At 47.4% G+C, this 18,061-nt stretch overlaps 1 protein-coding gene across 4 annotated transcripts in view; it reads left to right on the forward strand.

Moving 5' to 3' along the window:
* The window catches only part of SHQ1 (SHQ1, H/ACA ribonucleoprotein assembly factor), a 111,755-nt gene that overhangs the window by 73,242 nt on the left and 20,452 nt on the right, over nt 1-18,061 (forward strand). For all 4 annotated transcript variants that reach the window (XM_040359064.1, XM_040359066.1, XM_040359067.1 and 1 more), the window contains exon 11: nt 2,643-2,763. In XM_040359064.1, coding sequence (XP_040214998.1) covers nt 2,643-2,763 — 121 coding nt within the window. The remainder of the gene's footprint in view (nt 1-2,642; nt 2,764-18,061) is intronic.

Genomic DNA, 18,061 nt, shown 5'->3' on the forward strand with positions numbered 1-18,061 from the left:
TGCTGGGCACTGATTGGCACTGTGGTGGTCACTGATTTTCACTTTATTGGGCACTGGCAGGGGGTTATGATGGGGCACTGACTGGGCACTGATTGGGTACATTTGATGAGGCTGTGCTGATAATCAATGTGCTGAATATCAGCACAGACCTCCCTTTCTCTCCCTGTCAGCGCGAACCAAGGAATGCCGTTAAGGCTTCTTATCACGATTGGAGATGCGGCGTGTTAAACTGACTCTGCTCGCCCCCCCCCCCCCCCCCCCCCCCCCCCCGCTGGCATGTTATTCTGCTGGATGTCATATGTCGCCCAGTCATAATAACAGAACCACTTCCCGGCCATCAATCTGCTATAGGCCAGGCAGGAAGTTGTTCATCACCACTGGGGTTTTTTTTTGCTAAATTAAACCCCAAATTTTTTTTGGGGGGGGGATTAAAACTTTTTCATAGTTTGTTATAAAACACAGATGATTTACAGAACACTCCCTAAAAATGTACTTTCCTGCTTGTGTGATTGGCTCACTAATTTTCCCATACAAATCCGATCTTTGGCATTCCCTGCACCAAAAATTTCATTTTTGGTGAGATGCTCCCAAAGGGAAATCGCATCTAAAGGGAATGCCGACCATGCCACTATCATTAGATCCATGCAGGTGCAGCAGCTGATTGATGATGATGATTCTAAAACCACTCCCATACAGGTTCACTGTGCTCATGGACACAGACAAACAAACAACTATATCTTCAGCATAGCAATAGCAAAAGGTAGCAATTTGAAACAAAGTTTGTTAAAATCCTTGCAATGTACATAGATAACCAAGGGGGGGGGGGGGGATGTTGGTGGAGTCGCTCTTTAAATTTGCAATTGCTAAAATAAAAATGTGAACAAAACGTATCCCCTACAAAAGACAGTGTTGGTGCTTACTGCCCGTGCTGCCAGTCTTTGCGGGGGGTCCGCTATTTTCTACGCAGTGAAGACTGCGGGCCAGATCCACATACATTTGGATGGGCGCAGCGTATGTGAGATACGCTACGCCGCTGTAACTTACGTTTTAATTCTTTGAATCCACAAAGAATTTGCGCCGTAAGTTACGGCGGCGTAGTGTATCTCTCAGCGCCTAATTCAAATCGGCGAGTAGGGGGCGTGTTTCATTTAAATGAAACGCGTCCCCACGCCGAATGAACTGCGCATGCGCTGTCCCTAAATTTCCTGCCGTGCATTGCGCTAAATGACGTCGCAACGACGTAATTTTTTTTTAACTTAGACGTGAATTATGTCCATCCCTATTCACGGACGACTTGCGCAAAAAAATAAAAATTTCAAATTTCGACGCGGGAACGACGGCCATACTTAACATGGCAAGTCTAACTATACGCCGCAAAATACCAGCTTTAACTATATGCCGGAAAAAGTCGACTAGAGACGACGTAAGAGAATGCGACGGCCGTGCGTACGTTCGTGGATCGTCGGAAAATGCTAATTTGCATACCCGACGCGGAAAACGACGCAAACTCTACCCAGCGGACGCCGAAGTATTGCATCTACGATCTGAAGGCGTACGAAGCCGTACGCCTGTCGGATCTAACCCAGATGCCGTCGTATCTTGGTTTGAGGATTCAAACTAAAGATACGACGCGGGAAATTTGAAAGTACGCCGGCGTATCAGTAGATACGCCGGCGTACTCTCTCTGTGGATCTGGCCCTGCATTTTTATTTTAGTACAGTGTTGGTTTAAGCCGCAGGGGTAGGCAACCTGGAGCCCTCCAGCTGTTGTGGAACTAGATAAACTGTGGGTATGGAGTTGGGTGTATGGGATTGTACTGTGTTTTTTATTTTGTTTGTTTATTTTTTTGTGGTTGAACTGGATGGACTTGTGTCTTTTTTTCAACCTGACTAACTATGTAACTACATTTCCCTTGAGGCATTGCAAGACTGGCAGTTACAATTACTCCTAGAGGCATGATAGTTCTGCAACAGCTGGAAGGGCCCCGAGTTTCCTATGTAGCCCTTAAAGGAGTTCTCTAAGCTAAAACTTTTAACCCCCGCTGTGCCCGGGCTGTAAAACTATACAAAATAAACTTTCACTTACCTGCCTACGATCCCCCGTTGTTCCGATATCGCCGTCCCGTTCTCCGGTCCCGGTCTGTTCCACTTCCTGCGGGTCGGTGACTCACAGTGCGCTCAGCCTATCAGCGGCCGCGACGGGACATTGCTGCGGCCGCTGATAGGCTGAGCGCACTGTGAGTCACCGACCCGCAGGAAGTGGAAGAGACCGGGACCGGAGAACGGGACGGCGATATCGGAACAACGGGGGATCGTAGGCAGGTAAGTGAAAGTTTATTTTGTATAGTTTTACAGCCCGGGCACAGCGGGGGTTAAAAGTTTTAGCTTGGAGAACTCCTTTAAGGTAACCCTGAGTTCTGTGCTTTTTGGGATGTGATTGGAAAGATCAGCAGTCTCCTTCCTTGTACTTCTCTGTAATCATTCCCATAAATGGGGAGAACGCTGATTTGTCCATGGTGCTTTCTTGGCTATGCTGTGTTTAGCAGGATCGATTAAACACACAAGATCAATTAAAACTCTTAAAACGTCTTCCAGTTGGTTGGGTGACTTGTATAACTTCTTCTGTTATTTCCAAACTTCCAGGCAAGGCTGCGCTACTCAAGTGCTTGTTGGATATCCACTCAATCTTTCAAGAAAACGACCCTGCGTACATTCTCAATGACCTGTACATTACAGACTACTGTATCTGGATTCAGAAAGTCAAGTAAGTTGTGTTGGCAGAATGATCATCGTACCATTGCAGGGGTCTCAAACTGGCGGCCCTCCAGCTGTTGCCAGACTACAAGTCCCGTGAGGCATTGCAAGGCTGACAGTTACAAGCATGACTCCCACAGGCAGAGGCATTATGGGACTTGTAGTTTTGCAACAGCTGGAGGGCCGCCAGTTTGAGACCCCTGATTTAGTGTAATAGCTTTAGCCATGGTGTTTGATGCACGAGAAAGGGAGAGGTTTACATTCACTGACTTTCCTCAGGAAAGGTGCGTATGTCGGTAATCGTAGGTTTTATTTACTGTTCACTACTAGAGGCCCCCGTCTGGTGTGAAGTAATGTTTTGCCCTTTACCCCACTTCTCAACTCACTGGCTGCATGGGAGAAGAGGTAAGAAGTCCGCACCCCCCTCTTCTCACTTTAATGTAAGATGTACTTTCCGACAGCAAAACAATACCCCCCGGCTTCTCAACTTTAATGTGTATGTAATTTTTGCTTAGAGCCCCAGGGAGGTCAGGATTGGCACTGCTTCTAGTCCAGAAACACCATTATCACACAGCTGCTGGTCTCACAATAACCATCAGGAACCAATCGGCTTGGTGAAAAGAATCATGTGATCATTGTGCCATCCAGTCATGGTGAGCCTTGTTTACAAACAAACCATCTGGCTGCATCTGTCACTGTCTGACAGATACATTTTTCTTTTTCAAAATTGTCGCTCTATTTTTGTTTATAGCGCAAAAAATAAAAACCGCAGAGGTGATCAAATACCACCAAAAGAAAGCTCTATTTGTGGGGAAAAAAAGGACGGCAATTTTGTTTGGGAGCCACGTCGCATGAACGCGCAATTGTCAGTTAAATCGACGCAGTACCGAATCGCAAAAAGTGGCCCGGTCATTGACCAGCAAAATGGTCCGGGGCTGAAGTGGTTAACGTTCTCAAACCAAGGTTTTATTGTATGTGTAAATCTTTACAGGTATAGCCTTTTTCAAAAGCTAGCCACAGTATGCGGATGACCAAATCTTTACAGACTTTCAGAGACCCCCAAACCTATGAAATCACAACCCAGATCGATCTTTATGGTAACCTTGTCTTCCCCCATCCTGTCCCTCTGTTAAGGGTTGGCATGGGTTAACGCTCTAATACTGACTGTCTGGCATCTTGGCACAAGCCATCTGCACAGCACACCGCGCGAAGTGGCGGATAGACCGGGGAGTTCACGGCACATAGCTGACGTCCCCCGGAGAGACGCATGGCAGATTGCTCAAACTTTCTTGGCTGTTACTGTGACAAGAGCGAGCCGGGCTCATTGTGTGAGGGGGGCGCAGGAGAGATGAAAAATAAAAAGCGTTTCCAGCTGAACAAGCTGCCAGTAACAGAAAATATAACTTCGATGTCTCTCTCCAGGACACCGATAGCGGGCTCTGCCTGGCAGACAACAAGGGGCAGAGGGAGCGGGGGAATCGGGAACATTGCGACAGCGGGAGCGCTACTGAAGTTCAGCCAGTCACATCGCTGAGCAGAAACGAGCGTTGGGGGAGTGTAAAGAGTCGTGCTATCCATAGGAGTTCTACAATGGGATACCATTTCCATTCCAGAACAAGGGAGTACTTGGAGGATGCGGAATAGTTTTCATGGAAGCTTGATTTATAAGGCTGTATTTTAGCTTTAGGAAGATGCTGGTTCCCTAACTTATCCAGTAGGGCAAGGGAGAGGAATATAAAAATTTTTTTTTTCCTGAGTCTTCCCTTAATTGTCTTACCTGTTGATCCTGCCAGTAACTGTAAGTGTTCTACTTAAAAAAAAAAGAAGAATGTTCTGTCCCACAGAGGACAAACTACTACCATTTTCTGCCTTATTACATGCTCTGTAAACCTTCCTACATAGTTACACAAGCCGCCCTCCTACTTCCACAGCGGCAAGAGGAATGCAGAGGGATAGAACCGATGGACTGCTGACCGCTAGGTCCAAACCGATGGTTAGTACACAAAAGCATCGGTTCAAAACCCGCGCATGCTCAGAATCAAGTCATCGCATGCTTGGAAGCGTTGAACTTAGTTTTTTTCAGCACGTCGTGTGTTTTACGTCACCGCGTTCTGACACGATCGGATTTTGAACTGAAAAAAGCGGTGAACCGATGAAAATGGTCCGTCGGATCATTCTCATCGGATGGACTGACCGTGTGTACGCGGCCTCAGAAAGGCCTGGATTCTTTCCTAAAGGTACATAATATAACTGGACACTAACATTAAAGGTAAAAGTGATCCAGGGAAAATCAGATTGCCTCTCAGGGGATCAGGAAGGATTTTTTTTACCCCTGCTGTAGTAAATTAGGTCATGCTCTGCTGGGGGTTTTCACCTTCCTCTGGATCAACTGTGGGTATAGAATTGGGTATATGTGATTGTACGATTTTTTTTTTTTATGGTTGAACTAGATGGACTTTTTTCAACCTAACTATGTAACTTACATTATGAGTTATTTCAGATTTTTGAGTTTTGGGGTTTTCGGATTTTCGTTCCTCCGCATAGGCAGAACGAATAAACTTGCAAAGCTGTGCTGTGAATAGACCAACTCTCTGCTTATCCATCTCTAACCACCCTCCCCGACACAAATTTCCAGCAACTTTTATCTTCTGTGTCGGAGAACGTGTCAGAAGTTATCATGCTGATAACAGAGGAACGGAGCAGCAGAAAGACACGGGACTTGGGGCTTTGGAGAGAGATAAGTAAACACCACAGACATATGTGCCAAGGTCAGATTTCATGAATAGCGTTTACAACCACTTTCAGTACAGGGTTTACGTTGAGGATTGTTACATGCTGGTTTCAGTTTGAAAGTACACTTGGGATAGATGCAGGTAGGGGCGCGCTAATTTGCGGCGGCGTAGCCTAGCGTGTTTACACTACGCCGCCTTAAGTAAGAGAGGCAAGTACATGATTCACAAAGTACTTGCCTCCTTACTTAGGGCGGTGTAGTGTAAATGCGGCGGGCGTAAGGGCGCCTAATTCAAATGCTTTGGGGGGGGGGGGGGGCGTGTTTAATGGTAATGAGGCTTGACCTCGCGTTTTTTTGTCACTGCGCATGTGCCAGGCGACTACATTTACCAGTGTACATTGCGGCCAAGTACGCCGTACGGGCCTATTGATTTCGACGTGGACGTAACTCCCGATTCGTGAACGACTTACGCAAACGACGTAAAAAATTCGAACCTCGCGGCGGGAACGGCAGCCATACTATAACATTGTTATTCCACCTAATAGGTGGAATAACTTTAGGCCTGTAAAGGCCTTACGGAAACTGCGTAAATCGACTGCGGCGGCCGGGCGTACGTTCGTGAATCGGCGTACAAACTAATTTACATAATCTACGCCGGCTGCAATGGAAGCGCCACCTAGCGGCCATCCGAAAAATTGCAATATAAGATAGGACGGCACAAGCCGTCGTTTCTTAGATATGTTTAAGCGTGTCTCTGTTTGAGCATACGCTTAAACATACGCCGGCGTAGATTCTGAGTTAGGCCGGCTTATCTACTGATAAGCCGGCCTAACTCTTACTGAACCTACCTAACAGATCTTAATTGTAGTGCTGACGGTCACTTTAAACACGCTTTTAGATCATCGTGTTGCGCCAAAGCTTACCAACGCCTACTCCTGCTAGCGGCTTATTTAAAGTGAAAGCTCTGTGTGTATCTGGCCTATACAAACTCATCATGAAACTGTGGAGCAGGAAAAAAATAAAGTGCTTTCTAGTCAACATTATAATAAGTGCTTAGGATGTGTATTGTGCTGAGAATACATCATTACCTGTAATAGGTTCTGCCAGTTTTCACAGTTGTTCAGCCACTAGGTGGCACTACTCCATATTACTAGAAATTAGCCTTTCATTCCAACACTGGCAGCTCCATCAAGGGTGACTGAAGGGCAAATAGATGATAACGAGCTCTCGCTTTGCATTTACACGCTGGGTGGCCTCATTTAATGGTTAAAGCGGTTAATGAGGAACATCTTGAAGTGGACGATTAGGAAGACAATTGGCTGTGGTATTTGAAGTGACCATCCTAAGCCCCCCGACATCCAATGGGTTAAGTCTCTTCCACCGGGTGGAAATGTCTTTCTTTCTTGGTGAAGAGATTCCCTGCCACTCTCCAGTGATCTCAGTGTGTCTCTGTATTGTCAGCTAATGTTTTCAGCGTTGATTAGACCCATTGCTTGGCAGGCTTTGTGCAAGCATGTGCAAAACTGCATCTTTTCACTCCTGCACTCTCCGGGGAGACGCTTTGTTCAAGCCGATTGTACGCAGACAGACGCACTCCGTTATATTTTATGCGGTGTGAGGGGAGCAGCTGTTTCCAAATTGAGATTTTTTTTTTCCTTTTTTTTTATTTTTTTATTGCCGAAATCTCTCCCTTCTCCATAGACGTCTAAACGGCCGCTCATTTATTTCCTTGGATCTTTTTGTGTTTAATTTGGACCGTGAAAGCAATTTAAAGAGAACCTAACTTTTTTTTTATCATTTAAATTTTCATTTATGTTGAGTTCTACAGAGTGTAGGCTGAGCCTGATCATCCACATTACCCCCCAGACAAGAACCGGGGGCCTGGTGGATGTCAAGGGGGCCCAGCTACACAACTCATGGTACTATAGTAAACCTGGGGGGTGCAGTTGGTCAGGGCTGTGTATCTGCCAGGAAAGGGGCCATGAAATGGAAGTTGGGGGGACTTGTTTGCGCCTATTGCAATCCTTATCAATGTGGTGGGGGGAACTGCTATTTTATTTTGGGCCTCATTCTGATTTAATCTGTGTCTCCATTATAATAATAAGACGTGTTTAGGTGATCTCCATGTTGAAAACTGCTATTAGGATCAAGGCATAGGGGTGCCTAGGCGCAATCGCAAGGCAGGAACTACACTGCTAGTTTTCTGGAGGGATTCAAGGCAGACATCTGAAGTCTCCCGCGAGGTGCGGGAGTCTCCCGCATTTTTTTGCCTCGGGACCCGCATGAGCCTCACAATCTCCTGGGAATGGTCAGAGAGGGTGGCAGAGGAGAACGGGGGGGGGGGGGGGGTTGGCAGAAGAGAACGGGGGGGGGGGGGGTGGCAGAAGAGAACGGGGGGGGGGGGCAGAGGAGAACAGGCAGGGGTGAAGGACACGGAGGGGGCTGGGGGAGTAGCACCCAGGAAACGGCTGGGAATGCTCGGTGCGGCGGGGGAACAGCTGTGAACACCGATCTCTCTGTATAGATTTTTAGCAGCCGCTTTTTCTTTTCTCTTTCCCGTGGCTGTCGGCTAAAAAGCTATACAGGGAGATCGGTGTTTACAGCTGTTCCCCACCGCACCGAGAATTCCCAGCTGTTTCCTGTGTGCTCCTCCCCCAGCCCCCCTCTGTTCTCCTCTGCCCCCCCCCCTCTGTTCTCCTCTGCCCCCCCCCCTCTGTTCTCCTCTGTCCCCCCCCCTCTGTTCTCCTCTGCCCGCTTCCGTTGATTTAAGTGTTGAATATGTAAATGACCTAGATACGCTGATTCACGAACGTTCTTGCGCCCGTCGCTGTAATCTACGCCGTTTACGTAAGGCGTTTTTCCGGCATAAAGATAAACCACCAAATAGCTGGTCTAAGTCATGTTAGGGTATGGACGTCGGATTTTACATCGTTTACTTAAGTCGTACGTGAATGGGGCTGGGCGTAGGTTACGTTCACGTCGTTGCTATTGAGCCGTTGTATCTCAGGGCGTAAATTTGACGTGATTCTGAGCATGCGCCGTTCGTTCGGGAATTCATTTACATGGGGTCACGGCTAATTTTAATACAACACGCCCACTACCTTCATAATTTGAATTAGGCGGGCTTACGCCGGCCCATTTATGATACGCCGCCGTAACTTAGGGAGCAAGTGCTTTGTGAATACTGTACTTGCCTCTCTATGTTACGTCGGCGTAGCGCATATGAGCTGCGCTACGCCGCTACAAAGATACGCCGATGTACCTGAATCTGGCTAAAGGTATTTATACAGCATGTTTTTTAAAATGACATCTACTGTGGAGCTTACTCTTATATAACAGAGGGAACTATAGAATGAAAATTATTGACTTAACAAACACTTTAACATAGCTAAGGAGCAGCCAACATAAACAGTAACCTAATTACACCATAAGCTTACTAGTCCTCTAGACAAGCCTAGGTGACTCAGTGCCCACCCAGACAGTTTGGCACCAGTTCCCCAGTAAGAAGTCATAGGGCTGTGAAAATCTCTAAAGGATTTGGAGATGGACTTAAACAGTAGGTGACTCAATCAACAATGGGAATTCACACCTGGGAGGCACACAATGGGGAAATGATGGGAGAAAGACACCTTAGTAAACAGATCATAACAGGAGACCCCAGCAACAGGTTGTTTTGAGCTGATTATATTAACATCTGCCCTGCGTCTCAGTCTTAAGCAGCCATTGCTGGTTTGGGTACGAAGGCCCCAAATCTGTATCCTAGTTCTAAGTTCCCAAAGTCTGTGGGCTAGATTCAGGTAGCTGCGCTTGATCTTACGGCGGTGCAGCATATCGTATTTACGCTACGCCGCCGCAACTTACAGGAGCAAGTGCAGTATTCACAAAGCACTTGCTCCGTAAGTTGCAGCGGCGTAGCGTAAATTGGGCCGGCGTAAGCCCACGTAATTCAAATGTGGAAGGGGGGGCGTGTTTTATGTTAATGTCTGATGACCTGACGTGATTGACATTTTTTAACGAACGGCGCATGCGCTGTCTGTGTACATATCCCAGTGTGCATTGCTCCCAAGTACGCCGCAATGACGTATTGGTTTCGACGTGAACGTAAATTGAGTCCAGCCCTATTCGCGAACGACTTGCGCTTACAACGTTAAAAATTCAAAAATCGAAGCGGGAACGACATTCATACTTAACATTGCGTGCGCCTCATAGAAGCAGGAGCAACGTTACGCCGAACAAGCCTCACGCAAACGACGTAAAAAACTACCGCCGGGCGCACGTACGTTTGTGAATCGGCGTATCTAGGTAATTTGCATACTCTACGCCGAAAACTACGGAAGCGCCACCTAGCGGCCAGCGTGAGAATGCACCCTAAGATACGACGGCGCAAGAGACTTATGCCAGTCGGATCTTAGGCTAATGTCGGCGTATCTTGCTTTCTGAATACAGAAAGAAGATACGCCGGCGCAGCTTTGAATTTACGCGGCGTATCTGTGGATACGCCGGCATAAATCATTGCTGAATCTAGCCCTGTGTGTTTTGGGGCGACATGGACCCGAATCTGAAGCAAGACCACTCCAAGGGTCCCCCAGGCACATACCTCCCAAGAATAGATCCCCCTCAAAATCCAGGGCCCATAGTCGGTAGGCAAGAGGCCACTCTGCAGTCCCCTCCAAAAGCCCCTGTCCTGGTTAGGCCTGTCACACCGTTGGTTGGAGGAAAGAAAATCGCGCCATCTATGGCCGGCATAAACAGTATGTCTCACATGGCATATGTCATACAGTTGGATTGCAGATAAAAAATGATGTATTTACATAACCCGGCAATGGTGGAACGAACATGTTCTGAATGCCTTTTGTTTGTATTCATTCTATTTTTAATTTTGGAGTTCCGCTTTAGGAAACTGATTTATGAAGAATTAATCTATCGATTTCGGACTAACCATTTTAAGTCAAAATCCCTGAAAGTGCGTCACCCTGAGAGACTCCAACACAGAAATATTGGTATTGTGGGCTATGCTTTAGAGATCTGAATTGGCATACAAAGTGATATCCATCTCTCTGCTTTGACACTTGTTTTTTTTTTTTTTTTTTTTTTTCGAACATGCCGCTGTTATAAATATGTATATTCGCCTTTCACATCCTGTAGACCAGGCATCGCTATACCCACAGCACGTCCGCCGAATGCGGAATGTGATTGTAACGCGAACAGATTAGAGGATTTGTCGGAGGGGAGATTTGAGCCGGAACAACACCTTCCGCAGCGCTTTCATTGTCAGCTGATTCTTCACAACCTCCGGCGCTGAACAGCAGGTGGTGGCAGGCTGCGGGCCCGAGCCAAGTTTCGCCAGATGGAAAATTACATCTTTAACCCCCGAGGTCACGCCAGGATGTCATCAAGTTGTTCCATCCCCCTGCTAAGTGAGCTTATCAAACGGGCCGCTGCCTCCTCCGCTTGCATTAAGATAATACAATTACGGGGCCGCAGTCTGTTCAGTTCCTTTTTGAAGTTCGTGATCTGCCTATTGCAAGCTTTGACGGGTGTCATTCACATCAGCTGGCAGCCGTGCAGGTTTTCTACGCCCATCGATTCGGTCAGTTTGGTCGGCCTTAAAATGGGTTAAATAGAACTACAGGCAACCAGTGTAATCAATTTTTGGCCCATTGATAAGTCGGCCATAAACGATTCTGTATTCGGCTGAAATTTGAGCTGTGGGTGGCCCCGTTGGCACCACCTGGCTCGACAAAAATCAGAAGCGCTGGGTGGAAAATTATAAACCAAACGGCGACTGCATCAGATGCAGTCACTGGGCCAGATTCAAGAAGCAATTGCGCCTGTGTAACCATAGGTTACACAGCGCAATTGCTTACTTGCTCCGGCGTAGCGAATGCTCCTGATTCAGGAACATCGCTATGCCGACTGCAGCCTAAAATCTGCGTGGCATAAGGCTCTTATGCCACGCAGATTTTAGGCTGCATTCTTGCGTTGGCCGCTAGGGGGCGCTCCCATTGTGATCTGTGTATAGTATGCAAATTGCATACTAACACCGATTCACAACGTTGCGCGAGCCCTGCGTACGCAAATTACGTAGTTTGCGTACGTCGGGTTTCGTGTAAGGTTACACAACCTAATAGCAGGCGCAGCCAATGCTGTAGGATACCCACGTTCCCGCGTCGCGATATTTAAAATCTACGTCGTTTGCGTAAGTGAATCGTGAATGACGCTGGACGCCATTCACGTTCACTTTGAAGCAAATGACGTCCTTGCGACGTCATTTGCCGCAATGCACGTCGGGAAAGTTTCCCGACGGAGCATGCGCTCTACGCTCGGCGCGGGAGCGCGTCTAATTTAAATGATTGCCGCCCCCGGCGGGATCATTTACGTTGCGCGCGCTTACGCCGGACAATTTTGCCGGCGTGCCCTCGCAATTTACGGAGCTACTGCTCCGTGAATCGAGGGCAGCGCAAAATATTTGCGGGGGCACAGGGCAAAATCGTTGCCCTGTGCCTCCGCAAATAAAGCGCAAATGTACCTGAATCTGGGCCACTGTTTGGATATTAGGCAGCCGCAGGTACTGGCGGCAGAGGAATTCCTTCATCTACAGTGTTAGTGGGTTGGAGAAATGGGTTGGTTTTCTCTCGTTCAACCGTGCTCATTCAGAAAACAAAACATGGCTATGGCTGGCTATGGTAACCAGGAACTATTTCAACCATGCTAAAATCGGCAAATATGTAATTTTTTTTTCATTTTTTCATGCGATTATTTTTTATTTTCTTGACTACCCACCAAATAATTACATATTTCTCTCTTCTGCGCTATAGTAAGCTCCTAATTTGTAAATGGAGAACACCATTACCCATGTACCATCCATCACCATTTTGGGGTCCTGCACTACACTAGAGCCCTCAGAGGCTGGCCAAAAATCAGTTTCCTCCTCTTTGCAGTAGTAAATGGGCAACATGGTGACTTGGTGGTTAGCACTTCTGCCTTGCAGCACTGGGATCCTCAGTTTAAAACCCAACCAGGACACCATCTGCATTGAGTTTGCATATTCTCCCTGTGCTTGCATGCACTGCTTTTTCCTCTGCATGCAAAACTTTATTGTGCAAACAGCACAGAGATATTTCTGTCGCCTAATGCATTTCGCTTTGTGCGACGTACGCAGTGAAGGAGAGGAACCTATGCAACTGTGCCACACTGAAAGTAAGGCTTTCCCATTGACCAGCATGCCCTGGTCAATGTCACAAGAGGGTGGGGCCACATGGTGCTATCACTGAAGGGCTCCGCCCCCTTTGTTTATTTAGCGGCGTGAGGGAGCGTAGCTGTCAGGTGGCGGGAGCCAGCGGTGAGTATAGAGCTCTTTTCTTTTTTTGGGGTCAGTGGCGTTCATTGTGATTGGCACTGGATTTACTTTGGAGGACATTTTTATTTTTAAATAAGGACTTGTCAAAAACTGTCTGTTTTTATTTTTTTTAAAGTGAATGACTAGGGGTGCAATTTGGGTTGCCACCTCATCCCTTTAAACCTGAACACATGAGTTACACGGGTTCTGAGGCTAATTTTAATGCAGATAAGGCAACACGTGAGTTTAATTACCACCTTAATCAGCAACAGAACCTGTGTAATTATGTTTTCGGGTTTAAAGGGATGAGGTGGCACAACCCTAGGTGCATTGTACCCCATACTCATTCACAAAAAAAGCAGGTGGGATCTGGGGGCCTCTTTGTTAAAGGTGGCTTCCAGATGCAGATAAGCCCCCCCGCTCGCAGACCAACAACCACTGCCCAGGGTTGTGGGGAAGAGGCCCTTGTCCCTCTTAACATGGGGACAAGGTGCTTTGGGGGGGGGGGGGGATTGGTGGAGCCTGTCTACCCCAAAGCACCCCTCCATGTTGAGGGCATGGAGGGGGCCTGCTTGCCAATCCCCCCCCCCCCATTTTCCAGGCTGCATGCTCAAAGAGGGATCTGGTATCGTTATTTTTTATTTTATTTTTTATCTTGGGTGGGTTCCCCTTTTAAAATCTTTACCAGATCTGAAGGGCATAGTGTAGATTGGGGGAGGACCCCCACGCTGTTTTTTTTTTTTTCACATTTTATTGCCGCCAATTGTTTGGTTTACTTTCAGCTGTCAGTGGGCAACCTGCTGACAGCTAATGAGTCATCAGTTGTTAAAAAGGAAGTAAACCCTCTTTAAAAAAAAAAATTGAAAAAGAAACCCCTGCAAAAAAAAGGCATAATGAGCTAGTATGCATAGCATACTAGCTCATTATGTATTACTTACCTGAGATCAAAGTACCCGCAGCGGTGCTTGTTCCTCTCCTCCAGCGCCGCCATCCTTCCCCCGAGTGTCTTCCTCTTTTTGCGGCTCCGGCTCTGTGACTGGCCGGAGCCACGATGACGTCACTCCCGCTCATGCGCCGCCGCTAACGGCATGATCTCCGTTAGTAGCGGCAAGCTCAGTGCGCCTGCGCCGTAGACATCGGTGCATGTCCTTTGGAAATATCTCCTAAACCATGTAGGTCTGGGAGATATTTATTGCACCTACAGGCAAACCTTAATCTAGGCTTACCTGTAGGTCTAAGTCCACTTTAACCGCTTAATCACCGCCCTATAGACAATATACGTCTACAAGGCGGTTCCTTAACTCTGGGAGGACGTCCATGGACGTCCTCCCAGAATCGCGCTCCCGGACCCGGCGCATCACGGTAAATCGCTGCTGATAGCGGCGGTTTACCACGTGATCGCTCCGTCCAATGACGGAGCGATCACTTGTAAACAAACCGTCACATGACGCCGGTTCCACCCTCCCCTCTCTGTACCGAACGGTACAGTGTGAGAGGAGAGGGGAGAGAGCGGATGCAGCAGTGCTGTGGGCTGGATCTGTGACAAATGTAGTCACAGATCCAGCCATCCATCCATCCCTGCTCAGCCATCCCTGCCCAATACCCTGCAATACACAATACCCTGTGCAATACTCTGCAATACCCCACAATACTCTGCAATACCCCACACTACTCTGCAATACCCTGCAACGTCGCCTATGGGGATTTTTAAGTAGCGAAGTTTGGCACCATTCCACGAGCGTGTGCAATTTTGAAGGGTGACATGTTGGGTATCTATTTACTCGGCGTAACTTTATCTTTCACATTATGCAAAAGAATGAAGGAAAAAAATACTACATTTGCAAAATTTTATAACAGAAACAAAGAAAAATTCATTTTTTTTACAGAATTTTCAGTCTTTTTTTCTCTTATAGCGCAAAAAATAAAAAAACACAACTGTGATTAAATACCACCAAAAGAAAGCTCTATTTGTGTGAAAAAAAGGACGAAAATTTCATTTGGGTACAATGTTGTATGACTAAGTAATTGTCATTCAAATTGTGAGAGCACCGAAAGCTGAAAATTGGTCTGGTTATTAAGTGGGTTTACGTGCCTGGTGGTCAAGTGGTTAAGGACGCTCCTAAAATTCGCATCAGAATGGTGTCTAAATCGCAGCTCAACAGCTACTTTGGAAAATCGCAGTAAAAAAGGACCTGAAATTGGCACCGCACATGTGTTAATCCAGCCTAAGGGGTATTTAAAAAAAGGGGGGGCTTTTTTTAAGCCAAAGTTCTTCTTTAAACAGCCCAATTCTCATCCAGGCATCAGAACAAGGGCGAGAATTGGGTCATAATGACTTCCTGACAATGGGTGGTCTTCGCACCGAAAACTGCACCTAGAAGCCCCCGTATGACAATTTGCTTAGGTCTTTGATTTAACGATACAAGTCTAATATTTTCACCATCAGCAATCATCTAAACTTGATAGAACAATGATCTTGCTCTTTCACGGTCGTCGGCCGGATGCGTTTTTAGAATGGCAGGCCAGCCTCTGGATTTTTTGCATGCCTGGTGGGAAAAGGCAGACTCATTTCACTTGGCAAGCAGACAAGAGCTGGTGTAAGGAAGATGAAACTGGCAGCGGGAGCTGACCTGCGATGGGACTTCTGTTACAACTTTGTTCGTCTGACACGCTGAATGTTTAATGTATGTGAGCACTTTTCTGAGGTCCTGCGGAATCCGGGCTTACATCTGATCTCAGTGGGTGGTTGCTTAGATGAATATACATTACTCGCTTCAAGTGCGCAGCTTTCTGATCATCGATGCCAGGGCTGAGAGAGGGAACGTTCCTTGTAGGATTTTGTGAAAACTGAGCACTTGAGGGTTCATTTAAAGAGAGACTTCAGGTGGATGTAAAAATACTGTATCCATTATATCACTAAAAAGCACACATGGCATGTTTCCAAACTCGCTTATGTGTAGTTACCTGAAGTCGTTTATAATGTACACCCCCAGTTCAAATTGAAATGGAATTTTACAGGAATATAAGGAGCACAGGCGAGATGCTGAGTAGGTTAATTATTTTTGCTCAGGCATTACTGTACTGTTCACGGCCCTCCATTTGTCTGTAATTTGGCAGTTTCTCTGAAATGCACCTGCTAGTGATCCTGAAACACACTGCCTGGTGATCCTGGGGCACACCTGCTGGTGATCCTGAAACACACTGCCTGGTGATCCTGAAACACACTGCCTTGTGATCCTGGGGCACACCTGCTGGTGATCCTGAAACACACTGCCTGGTGATCCTGAAACACACTGCCTGGTGATCCTGAAACACACTGCCTGGTGATCCTGAAACACACTGCCTGGTGATCCTGAAACACACTGCCTGGTGATCCTGAAACACACTGCCTGGTGATCCTGAAACACACTGCCTGGTGATCCTGAAACACACTGCCTGGTGATCCTGAGACACACCGACTAGTGATCCTGAGACACACCTGCGGGTGATCCTGAAACACACTGCCTGGTGATCCTGGGGCACACCTGCTGGTGATCCTGAAACACACTGCCTGGTGATCCTGGGAGACACCTGCGGGTGATCCTGAGAGACACCTGCGGGTGATCCTGAGAGACACCTGCGGGTGATCCTGAGAGACACCTGCGGGTGATCCTGGAACACACCTGCGGGTGATCCTGGAACACACCTGTGGGTGATCCTGGGGCACACCTGCGGGTGATCCTGAAACACACTGCCTGGTGATCCTGGGGCACACCTGCTGATGATCCTGAGACACCTGCTGGTGATCCTGGGGCACACCGACTAGTGATCCTGAGACACACCGGCTGGTGATCCTGGGGCACACCTGCTGATGATCCTGAGACACCTGCTGGTGATCCTGGGGCACACGGACTAGTGATCCTGAGACACACCGGCTGGTGATCCTGGGGGGCACGCCTGCTGGTGATCCTGGGGGGCACGCCTGCTGGTGATCCTGGGGGCACGCCTGCTGGTGATCCTGGGGGCACGCCTGTTGGTGATCCTGGCACACGCCACTCACTGGTCTTCCTGGAACCAACCTGCTGGCGATGCTTTGACAAACCTGCTGGCCACCTTTTGAATGCATCTTCTGGCCATGCTGGAATTCACCTGCTGGCAAGGATTAAACATCCCACTTGCTATCTCTGATATAAAAATCAGGGATATTTATATTCAGGATTGCAAGTGGCAAAAAAAAAATCCAGAGCCACCAATCGGTCACATGCCTTGGAGGCTTGAAAATAATTGGTGATGCAGGAAGCAAAGGGAGACAACGTTACAAAGCAGAGGCTTTGGGGATTATACTCCCTACTGCCCCTCCTATGGAGCTGTGTGATCTTATCCTATATCCTATACATGTGTATTTGTGCCTCCAGCAGATTGACAGTCTTGGCTCTGTTACTGTATGCTGTTGAAGGGGGGTGTGTCCCTTCCCTCCAATCAGCTCTCAGAGTTCCCCTCACTGAGCTCTGTAGAGTGTAACTTCAGCTCTCCATCCACTTTTTCGCAACTCTCAGACACGCTGTAAATTTAGCAATTTGAACGCGTGTAGAGAAGAGGAGACTGCAGATAAACAGGTACAACTTATGTAGGAGAATTTTTGTTTAATCTCTGTGCATCACCTGAAGCCAGTCACTTCACTGGATATATGTTTACAAGGGTTTTACAAGCACTTTAATGCTTCCACTTCTGCCTGGCATTGGCTTTTAAATACACCAGCTGAAATTTTATAAATGAGTCTGACGTTTGAGTGCCTTCCTGGCCTGGTAGCTGCAGTCCGACGGGGGAGAGGAGACTGAAAAAATGCTTCCTCCTGTCTGCAGCAGACTGATAAAGCTCTAGGACTGCTTATTTTTTTGATGAAAGGTACAGATTTTTTTTAACAATTCTGGGCTAGATTCAGAGAGAGTTACGCCGGCGTATCAGTAGATACGCCGTCGTAACTCTGAATTTACACCGTCGTAAATTTAAGCGTATTCTGTAAACCAGATACGCTTAAATTAGGCTAAGATACGAGCGGCGTAAGTCTCTTACGCCGTTGTATCTTAGTTGCATATTTACGCTGGCCGCTAGGCGGCGCTTCCGTCGTTTTCGGCGTAGAATATGCAAATGACCTAGATACGCCGATTCACAAATGTACGTACGCCCGGCGCTATTTTTTTACGTCGTTTACGTTGGGCTTTTTCGGCGTAAAGGTTGCTCCTGCTCTTATGAGGCGTA

This window comes from Rana temporaria, chromosome 7 (genome assembly GCF_905171775.1).
Source record: "Rana temporaria chromosome 7, aRanTem1.1, whole genome shotgun sequence".
Classification (NCBI taxonomy): domain Eukaryota; kingdom Metazoa; phylum Chordata; class Amphibia; order Anura; family Ranidae; genus Rana; species Rana temporaria.